We start from the raw sequence: 19,592 nt of genomic DNA on the forward strand, positions 1-19,592 counted from the left end.
GAAAGCATGTACATACTGAAAAATGGGATTCGCAGTCAACACCTGACCAATCCTCTGTCCTTTCTAAGAAGATCCTCCAGTAAAGAAAGTGAGCCTTGAAATCAATGCTGCCCTCTACTGGGAATACACAAGCAATGCATTTCATGCACACATGATCGGTTGAAACCTAAAGTCTCGCCCATCACGAGATGAACAAAGGTTCTCCAAACAGGTCAGCAGACACGGAACCTTAAACTGCTTAGCACATCGCCTTCAACATTAATAACGACAATGTATGCAATGCAATTTCAGTCTCTTCCAATTAAAATCAAATTGCAAAACAATTCATACTCGTGCAACAGTAGCTGGGGCTTATGTAGCCTCCAAGATCCAAACACTGATGTTTCTTTAATTCCTGCAATTGCGTTATTGCTGCTCAATTTGCGTTTGCTAAACTGCAGCACAATATGGTAATTTTTTAGTTTAATGCATTGGCTGAGAAGGCCTCGTTCAGTTAAATGCCTCGTTTTCAACAGGGAGCTAATAGCACTAACCCAAGATCACACAGAGGGGACTCTTCAACTCAGATCTATGGACGTCTCCCAAACCACAGCTCTAGCCATTAGGCCCATGGACAAGGTTAGACCCTAAGCCACTTGATGACACCTTCCTATCCTCAGCCCTTGGTTCTCACTTTGTGAACCTAATAAATAGCCCAAGATGATTTAGTCCATGGCTTTTTTAATTAGTCAGCAAAAAAGGGTATTAGGGTTAACTGAAAGGATATCGGGCTCTGCGCTACAAAGTTTTACTGGTCCAAATGAATTTTTGCACACCCCTGAATTTTGCAGTCTGGAAGCCATCTGGTCTTGCCAGATGCCTCTAAAAGGGAGGAGGGTACACTTACAAGCAATGCCTGATGCATCCCACACACCAGGTTAGAGAGCTCACTTATTCTGTCCACCACAAACGAGAAGAAACAAATTAATAAGAACCCAACTTTATTTAAGGTTTCATCCAGTTCCATTTAAATAGGACATTAATTCCATTTACACTGGCAAGACGACATGGGAATAATTTAAAAAAAAAAAAAAAAAAAAAAGACTACAACCATTCACTGCATCATTTAATATGACATTCCCCGAGTAGAAATATTATATTAACTGTTTCACCAGTTTCAAAAGTTTTTATTGCACTTTGCTTTGATAGTTTTAAAAACAAATCTATTCCTATAAGATCATAGCAAATGGCAGATCTCTCCTATTTTGTTCTGCTTGATAATACGAAGAAATTGTACAGGCAGGCATTCTATAGAAAAGTATTAATAGCCTGAAGCTTCTGCGTCTGCGTTTCCCACCTTGGGCCAATGAAGAGCGTTCTTTCCATATTTTACTCTACAAATCCGAAATGCATAACATGTAAAAGAGAATCTCTAACTCCATTTACAATAAATAGCAGGATTTAAAAAAACAAAACAAAAACCAAAAAAAAAAAAAAAAAAGCACCAAGTGAAGTCACACAAAAGTCCAGCCAATGGCAGGAGTTTGATAGTAATTTTCCTAAAAACTGATCACGCTCCTTTGAATAGGAAACGGTAAAGGTGTGGATACAGATCGTTCAAGTATGACAGCAAAACAATGTCACTTTACCTCGCGCCATAATTTCTTGTGCTAAAAATATAATTTATTGCATTAAGTCCTGCAGGGATATAAAGTAATGCAACCAGGCTGTGGCACGAGCTTGTGCAGCTTACACTGGTAAAACAAGAACACAAAATAGATTAGTCTTTGAAAGTGGAGTAAAATTTAATATCACTGGTAAAACGCTACCCTGTTCAAATATAAAAAAATATTGAGATATTTTTCAAACAAAAATTGACAAAAATTAGTGAGTTACTGTATTGCTTTCTACAGCAGAGACATAGACAAAGTTAGAACAGACCGGGGTTTTACTTTTTACCCCAGTTGAGTCCTGCTCAAAAATTGAAACAACCCTCGCCCCCCCCCCCTACCCCCACACTCAAAAAAACAAAAAAAACCCCAACAAAAACAGAGATTGAGATTTATGGAAGAGATGCCGACAAGGCTGAGTGTCATTCAAGGAGGCCATTAAAGCTTCAGATCTGTTAACCCTTTCACATCATAGTAAGATCAAACACAAACATTACAAGCCATCAAGCTATTCTTGGTGATATAAGATCTGTTCTTTCATCATGCAAAATCTGCACAAATCTATTGTGTCTAATCCTTCAAATAATATCTATTACTATGTAGTCCCTGGAGAACAAATCTATTTTTCAATATAACACCCACACCATGTATTGATGTGTATGGCTACAAGGTGGAAGCTTAATCTCTCTTGCTAACATTATTCTTTGTATTTTATTCATCTATTTATTGGTCTCGAGGCTTGGTATCATGCATCAAATGCTGTCAAAAGACTCTGGAATGTACTGAAACAAATTCAAAAGCCTCTGTGTCGCATCCAAAAATTCAACAGCTTCCAGCGTGCAGGTTTTCCGGTGATTTCTTCTTCCTTCCATTGCGAGTTGAGAATTACATCAAAAGAGAGGGGAGAATGAACACCGTTTGCTTAGAAAACCAAACTGCACTCCAGAAAGAAACACGGTGAGCCAATTCTTGAGTGACAGGGAAATCAATGTCTCAACAACATGAGCAAGCAAAAGATTCAGGAAAGGAGGTAGAATGGGGTCTGTCTGTGTAAGTTCTGTTCAGAAGGAGCACAGGGGGTACAGGACAGCCTGAGGTTCATTCTTTGGGGTGAAGACATCTGCTGGTAAGGAGCATCTCAAGACGCTGGTCATTCTGCCATTGCTCTATCCAGTGGCCAAAAGCGGGTGCCGTCTGTTGTGAGTGAGAGAACCCCATGACATGACTTTTCCAAAAACGCTCTAGGTTAGGTCACGGCAGGTGCATTAAGTGAGGTGGATAAGCATGTGCACTTGTTCAGTGCACCATTTCCCCTGTCACAAGAAAATGACAGCTCCATCCAGACAGAACTCTTGGCTTCCAAAGAGAGTGTCCTATGTGCAAGGAAGTCCGCAGAAGAGTTTTTGAGATTTCTGCATTCTGGGGTTTTCCTCTGAGCTGGGTCCAGAACATGTAGTATCCCAGAATAATTTGTGGCTTAAACCAGTCTAATTTATACTTTGAATTAGCCACACCTGGTTTTTTTCATCTTTATCTGCAGGTAGGTAGCCAAGGGCTACCTACCTGTTCAGGCACGGCTAATTACAACCCCAGTAACAGCTGGACTGGCTTGCACGACTAGGCAGTGGAAACCAAAGTATTCCTGAAATAAATACATTTTTGTTCCTCTTTTAGATGCAGCCAAGATTTAGCTGCCGGCAGCTGCTCCAATTGGCTACCTTTAACCCTCCCCACAAACCCTTTGCCGGGACAAACTACAATCGGCTCTGATCACAGCACTCTGTCTGTCAGTCACGAAACAGAACCAAAGACATCCTCTCTCCTCCGCTGCGTTTTACGAAAATTCAGAGCTGCTCCAGATTCCCTGTAAAGATCGTTTCTGTATCTGTGCCGCTGGATTCTTGAGAAAAGAGCCAAAGGCTACGACAGTGCCCGGAGCGCAGGTGTCGCCGAGGTCCCAGAATACAAGACCAGAAGAAAGATGGGGAAACGTTGGAAATGAAACTAATGTGTGGGTTGGTATAAAAGTGCTTTGACAGTAAAGGGAAGATTAAAATGGAGTTGTCCTTAGCCGTCCCAATGAACTGGCAAGATGATCCTTGAAGGCCGAAGCTACAATCCTTTATTGAAGTAAACACGTTCGTACCCCGGGCTGCTTTCTTTGATCTTGGCCTGCAGTTCTGGCTCCAGGCGCGTCACAGACATGGAGCTGAGGGAGAAATGAAGCAACAATTCTAAATTTAAGAAAAAGACAACCCATGCACAGACCAACCCCCAGCAGCAGAGGCCTCAAGAAAGGAGGCCGGAAGCAATGCCGGGCGAGGTACCAGCCATTTCAGCTCATTCATTTATTGAGCCGTTTTTAACTTAACCAGTTGGTCATCCATCTTGTGACATGAGGAACGTTTTCATTCAATGTGCACAACCAGGGGGATTCTTTAATAGACCCCCAAAACGCTGTGTAACTTCATCCCAATGCTTTCCAGCCCCCAGATAAAAAAAAGTTACCCGGCAGATGCGTGCAAATCCCCCAAATTACTAACTCAGCAGGGCCACAGAGGGAAAGGCTGCAGGTTTCCTGATGACGGGACACATTTACTTCGCTGCAGGTTTAGCCGAAAATAAAATTCTCTTAGTTTCTTTTACACCCATCTTCCCATTGTGAGAAACCTGCTTCATTAAAGGATTCTTCCTTGTTTCTGTGGGGAGATATTCCTGCGACTACACCCGTGAGCGAGAAAACCCTGCCCGCTTGGATTTGTGCTAATCCACTGCACTATCATTACCCTCTTCCGTTAACATTTTTGGGGAGGTGGGGATGGCGTTGCCCCAGTAGTTTCTTTCCTGTCCTCTGGATTTCCAGCTCAACAGGAAACGAGCCTTCAAACATTAACTACCCGTGGTCTTCTATTTATTTATTTAAAACTCTTATAACTTGCTTCCAACTTTTGTCTCCTCTCACCCCTTCAATCTAGCCAAGCCACTGAAGTGACCCATCCTCGGCTTCCTCCGAAACACAGCATGTTATGCACCTCACGACTGGCCAGGAGATGTCATTGCTCTCCGATAGAGGAGACCCCCGTCCCACTCAGGTACCTCCGCATCCCTAACCCTAGCAGGTTGGGTACCAGGCAGAGGCCTCCTTGTACAGCAGCACATAGCAGTGTCCTGGAGCTGCCAGGCCAGCCCCAGCATTTCCTTGTTATTTCCCCGGGATCATTAAATGCTGCCTTTGAGCTATTCATGGCTAGCAGACTTGGGCTAAAATGTTACATGGCAACTTCCTAGATTTTCAAAAATGCTGCTAGTCAAAAACTGGACTCTGGCAATGCTTAATAGCTTGACGTTCGCTACCTGAAGCGCGGAAAGTCACATCTGCATCATCACGATGGCAACAGAAACTGCTCCTTACCTTTTCTGAGGAAATAATGCACAGCAGAGAGGTGTGGCGAACACCAAACTATGAAAGAGAGAGGGAATGAAAGAGGTATTTTAGGAAAACCTTTCCCTGACAGTGTACAAGGCCCCACACTAAGAGCAATGGGCCAGTACACCGATGACAATCTCCGTTACATGTTCAGCAGATATGCAAAGATGAAAGGTTTAACGAACAGTGACAGAAGCTTCTAGAAGAAATGCTATGCAAGGACATAAGTAAAATAAAATGAAAACAAAGCAGTGAAATCGAGTCTGACTAAAAAGTACGATTGCACAGAAATAAAAGTTTAACAAATAAAAACAAAACTATATATCAGGTGATACCCCTTTTTATTGGACTAATGCAATCCCTTTCTCAATGAGCTTTCAGGAGCCAGCTCTCTCTTCTTAATGTCAGAATTCAGATGAGCAAAAAGATGACCTTGCCAGGAACTATAAGTTAAGTGAATCACAAAAGTCATTCCAACAAATGGGAGAAGGGAACAGGATGGAAAGGGAGGGGCAAGGGGGGGGGGCAAGGGGGGGTCTGATTGCTTTTTGAAACCTTATGAGCAGGAAAATTTAATACAATCCAGGAATGCATGACTTCTGAAGTCAAAATGATCAGGCACGAATGGCAGCCACACTGCCCTGCCTTTCCTGCTGAAGTGTCATCTCTTCCTCAATCTCTTCTGACTTGAGGAATAGCTAGGTCTAGGAATGTAGTGAGTTAGTGCAATTAAAAGCAGCACCCAATAGATTTCTTTTGTTTTTCTTTGTTAACCTTGATTTCTGTGCATTCAAGTGGACTAACACGGCAGCCAAACCACCTTATTCAAAAAGTATGATTGCCAGAATTATTAAAATTCTTGATTTCCAGAAAACACTTTTTAAAATTTTTTTAAATCTTTTTGCCTAGCAGTTTTTTCCTGCTTCTTTATTCATTTTCCTTCTTATTCCAAGTTCTATATTTCCTTGTTACATGTAACTGCTTTTTCTGCACTAATGTTCAAGTTGTTAAGTTTATTTATTATATTCTGCACTCCTGTTTCTTGTGAACCAGCATGATGGGACTATCGTCTTGAATGTTGGTATATAAAAAACTTAAATAAATAAATAAATAAATAAATAAATGACAATCAACCTCTGTTGGCCTAGAGTGCCATGAGCCTTCATTCACAACTATCCAGAGTTTCTCCCTATTTTATCATCCCTCTGCCCAGCCCCACTGAAGTACTAGTCCTTGGCTAGTGGTCACAGACTAGGGCTTCCTCAGGAACCTTGCATGTGTGCACCGCAAATCCAGCCTGTGGGTGTCACTGTTGTGTGATGGCTATGACTCCCTCTCCCTCAGGAGCTATCAACGTTGCCCCTGCCACATGAAAACACCAGCCAGCCTAGGGAGCATCACTGTCAGCAAGTGGTCCAGCTTTCACAAGTACTTACAAACCACCAACCATTTAACCAGCCAGATATCCATTTAAAACACCACGCGCAGGGGTTCATATGCTCAGGAGTAGTATGAGAAAATATTTCTGCACAGAGAGGGTGGTGGAAGTGCCAACAGCCTCCCAAGAGAGTTGATGAAGACAAAACCTTTAACAGAATTCAAGAAAGCCTGAATGGGTATACATGACCCTGAGCTATGAACTGAAACGAAGCTGGGGGTCTGCAGCATTGCCCCAGGTTATATACTTGGCAGAGTCAATGGTCTTATAGGCCTGATCTGCTGTCATATTCTTTCCTTCTATGCTGTTTAATTTTATGGAGCCTCTCATGCACAGATTTGCTAGTGGCACTTAATGCTGTGAGCTGAATGCTTTGGTTAATAAGTTCTGCCATTAATGCTATTCTGTTACTGTGGTTTTGCTGGAAACCATACACAGACTGTATAAAGAACAAAAGGGTTATTAGAAAAAGAATCTCACTTACCAAAATCCAACTAATCCAACCTGGATCGGGGCACTCATCCATGGAAACCGCTATTTTTATATTAAAAAATAGAAATTAATAAATGGTCATTAGCAGCTTTTCTGATCTCCTTGTCCCCCAGCTATGGCCATGCTGATGCAGGTCAGTAAAGGGCAGGGAGGTCAGTGTGCCATCTTTTTCTGCATCCAATGGGACTTTCCCAAGACTACACTCATTTTGCTGGTGATGGGTGCCAGAGAAGAGCCAGGGAGATAGACATGAGCAGATGGCATACCAACCTGTTCTGCAGTGTCTTCTCCCCTACAAATTACTCTCTTTTAGTATAATTTATAATATGCTCTCTACAAGTTAGGGGGTATTATCTCATTCTTTAATCACAGGGCCAAGATCCACATAAAAATAATATTGATAGAAACCAGTGCCTTCCTGGTTAATACCCCCTTGTTGAATGAAAATGTTCTCCGTGAAGCCAGACTAGTTTAGTAGTGGTGAAAAAAAAAAAAAAACCAGAAAGAAAATAGTTCAAACCAAGGCTGTTGAAATGCTAAAACTATGCCAAAGGTCAGTTAATATGTCAAAGGTCAGCATTAAGTTTCATTTCTGCCATCTTGGCTCAATTTACAAGAAATGACTTACAAGAATCCAGTCTTATTAGCATATATAGATAAAATAATGCCAGCCAGTTTGAAAATGTTATGGAAACAAACAAACTAAGTCATTGGTGAATATGTTTAAAGGTGGTGACATATTTAAATAAGTGTGATGGCTCAGAAGAGCTAAGCTGGCATTTACTTTACATTACTTGGTAAGCTCTGTTCTTTATAAGATATCTTATAATAAAATGATTTTTCTCTTACTGGCTGTTGGTATTAATAATGCCCCCTATACCCCGAGGTTTTGTGAATACACGGAGCATCTTACCTTTAGGAAGGCTTTCTTTTCCAGCGTATTCATTATAAAAGGAGGGATGGCTGCAAGCAGAAGAAACAAACCTCAAAACCCTTGCATGCTGCATACTGATTATCTCACACTTCTGTCATAGCACTACAAACAGTTACATTACTACCGCGTTTGATGCAGTCTGAAACAAAGGTCGGCAAACAAGTTCAAGATCTTTTTACTGGAGTAACTTATACATATGTAACGAGTGTTCCAGAGCTCCTCTCCCTTCCTCAGGCCAGTGGTGAACGAGCTAAGGGTGAAGGTGTCCAACTATCCAGGTGAACCGGAGGTCGGACTGTGCTAGCATTGTTCGTTATCAAAGCTGTAATCGCATGGGGAGGGGGAGGCATTTGCTGGGTTTTCTTTACTGTACGTAAAAATGTTAATTTAGAAGCTACGACACTTTCTCCTTCATAAAGCTCATATTCTTCAATAATATGCCAATAGATATTTGCTGAAACAAGCACGGCACGGCCTCCACACTGGGGGCACCTGGTCTGGAGCTGCTGGAGGCACTTTGGGACCTTAAGTCTGATGGCACTTCACGTTCCAACATCAGCTTCCTAACACTAGTGGGTTCACATCTGGAACCGCTCATGGGATGTAAGATTTGTGCAATCAAATTTCAAGTATCTGCTAAATGTTCAGAGGGCAATATTCAAAGCCATTTATGCGGGTAAATCCTGATTTAACTGGAGAAAAGGGCCGCAGAAACCTGACCACCCTCCCTAGGGCTGAAAGCCACACGTTTTACTATCACCCTGCCATGTGCAGGGCCCTTCCTGGGAGTGGGTTAGGTTGGGGGGAAACTACAACGTCTAGTTTTGCATATTCAAAATGCCACGCTTTGCTTTCCCACAGAAAAAATAAACCTGCAAAAAAAAAAAGAAAAAAAGGAGCTGCAAAGTCGGCAGGTAACTTTTCCCCGAGAGTTCCCTTTGAAAAGGTGAAAGGACCCCCGAACTTTGCATCGAAATGCAGTTACGAGAACTGCTCTTTCAGTAAACTGGTATAACTCACTGCGAAACCACCCATCCACCCTGCCAAAAGATTCATTAACCAGAAAAAAAAAAATCACAATTCCCAGGACTGTCTCACGACTTATCTGTAAAATCTTCTATTGCCAAAAAATCGGTTAGCTGGACTGACCTCAGTCCCAACCATGCCAGGTAACAGCACTCTCTTCAGCATCCTGACAAACTCGTTTCTGCACTCCACCTACCCTCCCCTTTCCACCACTCTGGGGGCATCGCCTGGTTTTGAGTCAGTTTTTAAATTTCCTCTTTTTTTTTTTTTTTTTTTTAAGGGGGGGGGGGAAGTAAACCGCCTGCACTTTTGATCTCGCCTCGTTTTTGAAAAGGCTCCCTGGCAGGAGCTCGCTCTTCACGTGCAAGAAATGTGAAGCTTACCCCAAGGTCCTGGTAAAGACCGACGTAGCAGCACCGAAAAGCAGGAGCGTCTTCCAAAAACTGTACCTGCCAGTAGCCCGTTAGGAAGGAAACTACATAACACAGCAAAACGAGAGAGAGGAGATCTCTGCGTGCTGCAGCTGCCACCTGAGGCAGTCGTGTGCAAAACTCTGCCGGCACACCTCCTCTCAAAGCTGCAGATACTTAGTCAAAACTGCGCCCACCAACCGCCTCCCTCCGGCCTGACCCCACCCTCCGGAATGGGGGCGAAAGCTGGCGCATCCTGCCACAACAAGGATTAATAGCCACTTTACATGGAAATGTGCCCTCCCTATCATCCAAAAGGCTCTGGGCGCACCTCAGCTATAGGTCTTGATGTTTCGTGCTTTTAATGTGCCAGAGCAGAATTTTTTTTTTTTTGCTTGCAAACCTGAATTTGTTTTTTCTTCCCCTTATCATTACACAAACTTTGACCCCCCCATGAATGATCAGATAAGAGAGAGATGACAGTAATGGATGGAATGAGTCGCCAGAAGGAAATCCTTTATTAATATTACAACGGTAAGATGCCCAGACTCTGGCCGAGTTTCGCTCTGATAAGGCTACGTCAGGGGCTTATAGGCCGGCATGAACTGGAACCTGTGTACTCCAGTACTACTTAATCACTCAATGTGTCCTTGTTATATCTCGGAAACATACATTTCAAAAGTGCCTCCGTGGAAGACAAACGCTATCTTGCACATCATTTTATGGGCATCTTACCACTGTAATATTAATAAAGGATTTCCCCTTACGTCTGTCGACTCGTTCCATCCATTACCGTTCATTTCTTGGCTTTACGAGATCGTCTTCTGCTTTGTTCTTCTAGGACTGATCAGCTAAGCGTCCGGCACCGCTGGCCGTCAGCGGGAAGAAAAGAAAGAAAAAACCCGGGCAGGATGCGAGAGAAGGTGAATGTTACGGACCCATGCCGGGAGCGGCCATAAGGATCCTGGAGATGACGACCTGAGTGATGGCCTGGCGGGCGGCACTAGCAGATTCCCCGAGTCGGTTTCCGTTTTCGTCTGTGACGGGGATACCGTATTTCAATTCCCTGGAAAGGAACAAAGGGGAGAGGCTGAGATTACGGGGCCCTGTTTACCAGTCAACAGCCACATTCAGTGCCTGCGCTAGTGCCGAAGATGTGTTAGAGCGGCCTTAATGCAAGATTTTTGTGTCAAAATCTAAATGAGCTGGTTAAAATGCAAAACTCTGAGTGAATGCCGCTGTTAACCCAACACTCATGCCCCTAGAGGTGTAGCTAAGGAGGTTTTTTTGGGTTAAAAGTACACTATAATGTGACGCCTTTATTGAATAAAATGTTAAAAGCACAGCAGTAACATGCATTAAAACATGAACACAGTGTAATAAATAGGCACCTAGGGTATCTGCTGAGTGGCTTGTGATGTTGTATTTTGCAAACATCTGTCAGGTTCAGAACATGAAAGCACCCACCTGCAGACACTTTCTTGTTTTAAAGAAACAAATATTAAAATATTATCCCCCCCCCCCTATGGTGTTGTGGTTCAAGTTTATCAATGTACTTCAGTTTACATATGCCGAGGACTATGCACATATTGAAAACCATAAGCTTCAAAATTATAAAAACAGTTGATGCATAGCTCCGAACTGTCTCTTATGGCACAGAGCAGAATAATTATTTATCAGCCACTCAAATGACTGAGGTGCATTGGGCTATTTAAAAGCCAGCTGATGGTGCATTCTCTGGTGGCCAATCCACTAAGTCTGAGAGAATCCCCAAAAATCCAGAATTCCATTTCTCAGCTTTCATCATCTCTGAAGTAATTTCCCAGAGCTCCACCACCCCTCAGTCCTCTCCAACATCGAGGTATTTACACGAACTTCCTGAATATGGGACAGAGTCGCGAAACGAGCAATTTTTGGGGCGGGAGCAGTAAATTTAAATAAATTAATTACAAATTACAGGTAAAATAACCCCCCCTCCCCCTCCCCCCCATGCAGTGCCCCTTACCTTTGCCTCATTAAAGGGATATTGATGCAGTTAGCAGCAGCCACAGCAACAAAAGGAACGAAGCGTCCTATGAGGGGTGAGACGTGCTGGATCCAGAATAAAAAGGCAAACTTAGTTTCTCAGGCCATTAACTGTCTTCTAAACTTTTATACTAAACTGTACAAATAATAAAAACCAAAAATGTATGTACCAGCTATCAACATTTTAAGAGTTAAAATCAAACTGAAATGGCAATCAAATGTTATTTCATTGGGATTTTAACACGATGGTCAAGATGTTTTCTCTCCTGAATTCTTGTTGACTTTTTTCCACAATGGTCTCATGACTCAATGATACATGGGAAACTGTATGCACCAATTAACTCTCTAAATATATTTAATGCTGTCATTAACTCCTATTTTCTGTTTTATTCCTTTAGGTCTATGTAGTCAAATTTGTTAATTTGTAAACGGACGGTTCACTTAGAAACCTCTCTCGGTAGCATGTCAACTTGGCCAACTCAAAAGACAGCTTCATAAAACCCATCTCCCACTGGGGTAAGACATTTAAGAAAATATGAAACATGCATTAAAGATAAAATATTATTTCAATACAAAGGGTTTTGAGTAGGAGGATTTCTTCTGGTGTGTAGCACTTACTTTCCTGATGAGCCCTTCAGAGAGGCTGGGAGAGACGGGAAGGCAAGCTTATTGGGCAATGGGTGCACTACATGGGATGGAAGAGAAGTTTTCAGTCTGCAACAACCCAAGTTTTCTCATCTTCAGTGGGGGTTCAGGGGGCACACTTTGAGCTCGCCATTAGAGTCGGCCAATAACAATACTATTTCAGTCTGTATTTACCATAAACATTTCTTACAGTTAATGTTCTAAGGCTACATTTTATGTGCCTACTCATGAAGGAACTGTTCTAGCTTCAGTTTCTCTAATTTAAGTAGACAGAACAATGAGGTCGAAGCACAAGGGGTCGATTTTAAAAGGAGCACACGCGCAATGTTATAAAATCTGATGGCTGTGCGCTCATGGGGGACAAATTTTTTATTAATATGTGCGGCGATGCAATCGGGCCTCCCCCAGTTCTCTACCCCCTACCCAAACTCCCTCCCTCTTTCCCTCTCCTCTCCTCCCCACCCCTTAATCCTTCTTATCTACTTGTGGTTTTTTTTTGTTTTATTACTTACTGCTCTCCTCTGACCTGGCTATGCGTATAAACCCCGGTTTTTACGCCCGGTTTAAAATCCGGGCTAATATGAACAGGGTAAAGCTGTAGAAATGTACATCTACATATTCCCATCTGGAGCCAGAGAATTCCCTCGCTCCATAATGTAAATGGGTGCCTAGAAGAAAGGGATTTTAAAGTGCAGCACAATGGTCATGTCTTTATTTAGTCTAAGAAATGTAACTATGATTCCTTGCAACCCTGTCCTGCTCAGTTCTACTGGGCTACTGACTAGCTGCACAGTCTTTCAAGACCACTAGAGTGTCCTTCACAATATCGCTAGGTCTTCTGGATCTGAGAAAGGCTGCATGTCCAACATTGCACCTTTCCCCCAGACTCCCTCTAATTACTATGCATCCTAGCAATCTCTCTTCTGGCACCAAATAAGCTGTTTAAATTGCGTTCAAGCAGTGGAAGGCAGGATAGCCCAGCATTTAAAAGTCTATTTATATTTAGGTTTGCAAGTGGAGAGTTATCCGATTCTAGCACCATCCTTGGTGAAAACTCCTGTGACGTTATGAAGGACATGGTCAGTCTTTGCTGCTGTCCTATAGATCGCCTCAGCAAAGGTTAAAATGGTAACTTTCAAACAGAGCATGGGCGTGCATGTACGTGCGTAAGCCGGCCTGCGGCCATTTTATAGCATACGTACGTATAGGCTGCATGATATTAAACTGGCTGTACGTGCGTACATGTCCACACAATTTTAGGTGGCCGCGTGCATGGGCGCACAAATGCCGGCCATACCGCATGCGTGTGAGGGATTTTATTAGATACATGTGCCGACACAATAGCCATTTTTGCCAATTCGCTCAGATTTTCTAATCCCCCTGTTATTTAGCTTCCCTTCTACCTTTTTAACCCTCACCCTTACAACCCACTGACTCACCTAGCTTTTTTTTTATTTGCATACTTACATACCGTCTATAGCAGATGTAAAGTTATGCGCCCAGCTTGCGCTTGTCCGCATAAATTACTTCGGTGCATATTTTAAAGTAACTTCCCGGAACGCCCATGCCATACCCCTTTATAAAGTTTTTGATTTGAGTGCGTCCTGGGAGATATGCGCGTGCTCATGGACTTTTTAAAATCCACGTGGATCTCCTGGCTTTGGTGCACGTAGGGCTTTTAAAATCGACCATTAAGAGGATACTAGAGCATTTTCAACCTCACTGGCCAGAACCGAAGGTGCCCAAACCGAGGCTAGTCAGGGTTTTATTTTTTGTTTGTAGCACATAGAGCAAAACACAGATTTGTGTCCAGGCCGCACTGCAGTCACATGGAAGCTGCTGGATGAAGGTAATGCAGAATCTTCCTCGCTACTTGAAATCACAAGAGTTCTGCTAGTCTTCATCTCCAAGAATAATTCCAGTTTTTCACCAGTGTAAGCAGAACCACCACCACTACCACCACACCTTACTGCAACAGTCAATAATATGCACAGCAAAGGTATAGCAAAACTTACAAACAACATGGGTTTGGTTTATATTTAGTCCAGTGCCAAATTACTATACTAGTCAGAAACTATAAGTTTCTATAAAAACAGATTCTGCATGACCAAGGTGTCAATGAAAAACCTTCTGTTGAAAACAGTAAGAACATGTCAGGAGATGAACATCTATAGATACAAACAGCAATAGAAAATCGGAGAGAATCCCATTTCACCCATCTCTACCCACTCTTCCTCCAGGCTGTAGCTGGGTAATGCCCTTCTGGAGGCTTTCATGCAATCTGGGGCACTAGAAGTGTGCAGCCAGGTGGGGGCTGACCTGCGGTATGAAGTAGATTGCAGTTAAATGCGCCTGATTAATATTTGGGTGAATGGAGCTACGCATTACTGGAAATAGGTGGTGGAACCTTGTGGCTTTTTAAATATTCTACACACTCACTGCATTTAATACTGCAACAATATTAAGGCATGTGATGTAGGTCATTTGTTTACGGTTTGGGTTACTTCATTAGTAAACTTTATCCAGATTCATCAAAATCAGTTTTTACAGATACTTATGATTTATAGGACTTGATTCAAGTTGTTTTTTTAATAGGAGAAAAGTAAGAAAAGAAAACCATTCTTATGGCATTCATCAACTCAACACGAATCGTCATTGATCAGGTTCTCCGATTTCCGCAGAGCTCTTGGGTTCTGTACACACCTTGAGCCCTGGTACAGCCTCAGGCCAGGCCTTGCCTGGAAAAAGGTTGATGTGTGTACAGCCAGCCACTTGACCAAATCTAAGTCTGGGACATGAGTCAAAACCTGTCCACCGGTCTGAGATCAGATTTCATCGAATGGTGCTCATAAAAAATGATTTTGATGATTCCTGTTAAACAATGAAGGACGAGCCTCTTATGAGAACACAATTAATCCTTACGTTATAGTGAAGGAGAACCTTTCGGAGCATGCATGGTCATAGTGCAACATAGTGCTAACAGCAGCTCTACCTCACTGCTTTTCACCTAGGGCTCCATTCACCCGGACTCATAGAAACTGTCATGAAATGAGATATGCTGGGCTTGACTGAGGGCGTTGGATGGGGGACACAATTCCTCTTATTAACAGAAAGATAAAAAAAAGATTTCCCTTGTAAAGAAGGGTGTGGAGTGAGCCTCTGCTCCAGCCACAAATATTAAAGTGGCTGGCCAGAAGAAAAACTGAAGGGAAGCGTCCCCGTCCCTCTTCAATCCCTGCATTTCCAGAGCCAGAACGGCAGCCAAAGATCACACAAGATCTTTCTTAAGAAGCAGCTTGCAAGCTGCTTGGTCTGTGTACACAGAGCAGCAAGCCAGTGGGCAGCCTTCGAGAGAGAGAGAGAGAGAGCAGACACACATTAGGAAAAGAGAAGAGAAGAGAGATACAGGAAGGGAAGGTAGGAGGAAGGGGAGAGAGGAGAGCAGGGACAGGAAGCAGAGAAGGAAAAGAAGAGACACAGGGAGGAGGGTAAAGAGACAGACTTACAGGGATGTAAAATTGTCCTTTTCCTTTCATGACACTGCTAGAAGTGAAATGCAATGAAATCGGTTTTATGGTCAATGTTGTGAGCAGGGTATGAAGGGACAGGTCAGCCTCGTGCAGAGCTGGATAGAGGTGGGAGAAGCTGAAAGAAAAGAGACTGTGACTGGAGGCGGTGACAGAGGTAGGGGGCCTGATGAGGCTCAGTGAAAGATGAAGGTCTTAAGGGATGGAAGGAGCTCCCCTTATTAAGTTTTTACAGTACAAGCACTGGAGATATTCATTAGGTCTAACCAGAAAACGTGCCTTCTCTGGAGCAGGCCTGTCGAATGCAAAATAATTCACAAAGGCTGTAAAAACATATTTGTGTTCCATCGTATTCACCATCCCTCAGGCACTGATGGTTTCTTTTCTTCTTTATACTTTTATGTTGTATTTTGTCATAGTCTGTTTTCCTAACTCTCATTTTTATCCTCTTAATTTACTCTGAAATTATTTTTTAAGATATAGTTTTTATGTTTTCCTGTTTATTTTATGATTATGTATGTTAATTCATGTAAACTGCTTAGACCTACCAACATCATATCGGCAGTAAAGAAAAGATTTTAAATAAATAAATAAACAGGTGCAATAAGCCCTCTTATTTTTCGGTATCACGTAATACTCCCAGAATGATTCAAACAGCCTTAAAACATGGGCTATGACTTCCAATGCAAAAGCCAATTTAAAAGGGCCTAATATCCAGATTGGATGAATCATCTCTCACACCTTATTCAGGGCTCAATTTTATTTGCATTTAGTTTTACTCCCTCTCTCACGCTCATTTGGTCCCATCTTACACATTTACCCCATGCAGGCAAACCCTTTCTGCCCACATACACCTCTCACCTACTCAAACAGGGAACTATGGATCCCAGGACAGAAGGAGATACTTACAGGACTGGCATGTGGCAATGCTAAACTGGTACGTTGGACTCATTCATGCAGACCACTTGTCACGCATACACCCATTTCTCAATGGCACAAGTTAATATCCTCAAATATAAACTCGCACCCTCTCCTCCACACGACACGCAGAACAGCAAATGACGGATGAAAGCTCAGTGCAAGAAAGCAGAGCCCCATGTACAAGCACATTTGTAGGCATGACCTTTAGGGTGAACTTTTGCTTAGTAGGCATGGAAGGAAATAAATCCTTGGGTGCAGTGTTGTGAGGCAGCTGCAATATGAACACCATAAGTGATCTTGTGTGTATGTAGGCAATAATGGGTATCTTCTCTGGCCTTGGACCATTAACTCCATTCCTATGCCCATTTGCTAACTTAGAAGAGTGCTACAATAGTGCTAATCATTCCATCGGGGCACATTCGGCCTGCTGAAAACTCTTTTTCACTGGGTGAGCAGGCTTTCCAAATATCAAAAAGGGATAACAAGGGTCATGCACATCTTAGTGAAGCTGATAATGTATACCATGATCCCGAGGGGGCGAGGGCCCCTCTACGAGGAGCTTGTCCACCCCTCCAGTCTGACTGGCTGGAGAGAAAAGTGCTTGCCAGCCCTGAAATTCACTGTGCCTCCTCAATGCACCCCTGGAGCCAACCCTGAGAGGCGCTACCAACATAAAAACCCCACGTAAACAGTGCATAGGATTTGAATATTTTAAACAGTTGCTGAAGCTGATAGACACAGCCTTCTGGCAGAGAGGTTTCTGAGTCCTGAAAGTGGGTGAATTGAGCCCTTGGAGAACGTAGCTCTGCCCAGCCATCTTCAGGCTGGCCGTCACTCTTCCACTCTCACCCAGTTATTATAGGATAAGATGATAAGTAATACCTTGGTTAGTGCATTAAGTCCTAGAGCTGTTGCTACAGCACCTGTGGTGGCAGAAACATAAGCTGTTCCCAGTTGGCTAAAACAACAAAAAGTAAAAAATGTTTGCATATGCACAAAATCCTTTTTTTTTTTTTATGTTAACCCCTCCAGCTACTGTACCCAGAACATTCCTTCTTGTCAACGCTAGACTAGAAACAAGTCGCTAACCCACTGGACTGCAAGAAGGGGTAAGCAGCACTGGTCTTCATTCTGCCGTGGCTTGCTTTAGTGTTATCTTCTGTTTCTCTTCCCTGCCTCACACAGTATAACGTGATGGCTAGAGAGAGTGCACGGCTCAATCGTGTAGCCCTTTTTCTGTGCTTGGTCTCTGGCATTACCCATGATACCCCGTATGATTTTGATCAAATATAGCTTCAAGCAAATTCACAAGGGAAGTGCCTAGCACTAGTGAAGCAGAAATAAAAAAAAAAATATATCACACATGGTTTTTACAATATCACATTGTATTCAGTACTTCAGTGAATGCTCAAAACTCTTGACTTTTGAGAGAATTAAAGCACGCTGAAGCAGGCTGACTCGAGAAGCCAGCTAGGTTAATAATTTCTGGGAGTGTGTGACCCCAAACTAAAATATAGTGCTATCCACCCCTAGTAGAAGTTTTAATAGGAAGTTAATTTGATTATAATTTAGAGTCGGGAGAGGGTCATAGGATAATAAGTTCCCCCTTGCACTCTTAAAAAAAAAGAGGAATCTGAGAATGTAATTTTAGGTAAGGTATACAGTATTACATGCCAACACGTGCACTTCAAGCCAGCCAAGCTCGTTAGACTGAAGGACAGATCCCATGCCATTCTACCTCCCAATGTTAAAGTTATGTAAACGTATACCTACGCGATAACGCAGAAAGATCTGCAGTACATCGCCGATTCATTTAGCGAGTCACGCCACTATGAAAAGTGCAATAATATACACTTTCCTGTCCAACCAGGAGGGTCTGGCAGCAGTTATAAAATGTCAGTGCAGGTGGGTAAAAACCCACTGGGCCAAGAGATCCTAGATGACTGTGCGGCAAATGCAGTCTTACCACACGGTCACGTGACCTCTTCTGCCCAAGCACAGCACTGCAGGATCACCAGTAGATCTTTAAGGAATCCAACGTGTACCTCTAGTAAGAATTATTCTCATACAAGATCATACTTGCTATGGAGGGGCAAGTTTATTGGTGACACACATGGATCTCAGCTCCCGCGTGTATTCAAAGTCAAAAACCTGGTAATATATACTTCATTTAGTTCTGTAATGAACATGCTTAGCAGACATTCGGCCAAGAAATATCTTCCCTCTGCAAACACCGTGCCATGTAAACCATCCTACCTTACAGTAATTGGAGCATCTCCGCTCCTGTTGGTATAATTTACAATTGCATTGAAGGACTGGTTAATCCACTGCCAAAACACAACAGCTGGAGTAGTTCTAGAAAAGAACATCACAATACAGTATTTACCAACATAGCTTTCATTTTACCTCGTTCAAATCTACAGGTATTCCACCACCCTCTGCTGAACGCTTTTTCCAAGACCGTGGGAAACCCTCGGCACAGTCAAGCAAGCCTTTCCACCCCACTGTTAAAAGAAACCTATGCCACCAGGATGCGCTGCAGAGTTTCAAAACTAAATACCACAAGCAGCACTAGCTACTGTCTATCAATTACATATTTCGCTAGAGAGCCAGGCCAATTACCCAGTGTGCACCCCCACAAGAGCTATGCTTACAGGCTGGTTCAAGACAGCTCATGCATCTCCCGTGCCTCTCAGCCAGAGAACTGGCCTTGGAAAGGTTGTGCTTGATGGGGGGGATAAGGGAAACCAAATAGGAGAAAGCCCACCCTTCGCCCTCAGGTGGCTGAAAACCTGTGGTACAGCTGGAAGTTTACAAAGAGCAGGAGGAAGCTATCAGGCCAAAAAAAGTAATTCAATACAATGTTTTCATCGTTCATTTTGAAACTGTGCTACTTCCCCAGGCCCCCCAGCCAGGTTTAGAGCAGTGTCCCAATGGCCCATGAACAGGATGCCACCTCTGACAAAGTCCAAGAGGACCCGGGTTTAAGCTTCCAGCCAGCAGGAATATTACACCCTGGACAGTGAAACACAAAATACTGCTGCAAGAGTCGGAGTCAGAGCTTTGGATCTCCAGCACCGAATGGGCGCTGCCTCTGC

At 43.0% G+C, this 19,592-nt stretch overlaps 1 protein-coding gene across 5 annotated transcripts in view; it reads right to left on the reverse strand.

Annotated features, from left to right (window-relative positions):
* Positions 1 to 963: 963 nt before the first annotated feature.
* Positions 964 to 19,592, reverse strand: part of SFXN1 (sideroflexin 1) — a 267,010-nt gene continuing 248,381 nt past the window's right edge. For 4 of the 5 annotated variants that reach the window (XM_029583524.1, XM_029583523.1, XM_029583527.1 and 1 more), the window contains 8 exons: positions 18,751 to 18,849; positions 17,377 to 17,452; positions 11,382 to 11,467; positions 10,315 to 10,442; positions 7,920 to 7,969; positions 6,999 to 7,048; positions 5,062 to 5,109; positions 3,762 to 3,858 (listed from right to left, as the gene is read on the reverse strand). In XM_029583524.1, the coding sequence (XP_029439384.1) occupies positions 3,762 to 3,858; positions 5,062 to 5,109; positions 6,999 to 7,048; positions 7,920 to 7,969; positions 10,315 to 10,442; positions 11,382 to 11,467; positions 17,377 to 17,452; positions 18,751 to 18,849 (634 nt within the window). Of the gene's footprint in view, positions 3,859 to 5,061; positions 5,110 to 6,998; positions 7,049 to 7,919; positions 7,970 to 10,314; positions 10,443 to 11,381; positions 11,468 to 17,376; positions 17,453 to 18,750; positions 18,850 to 19,592 lie in introns of all 5 variants that reach the window. The other variant, XM_029583525.1, reaches the window with a different exon arrangement.

Source organism: Rhinatrema bivittatum, chromosome 18 (assembly GCF_901001135.1).
Source record: "Rhinatrema bivittatum chromosome 18, aRhiBiv1.1, whole genome shotgun sequence".
NCBI classification, from domain to species: domain Eukaryota; kingdom Metazoa; phylum Chordata; class Amphibia; order Gymnophiona; family Rhinatrematidae; genus Rhinatrema; species Rhinatrema bivittatum.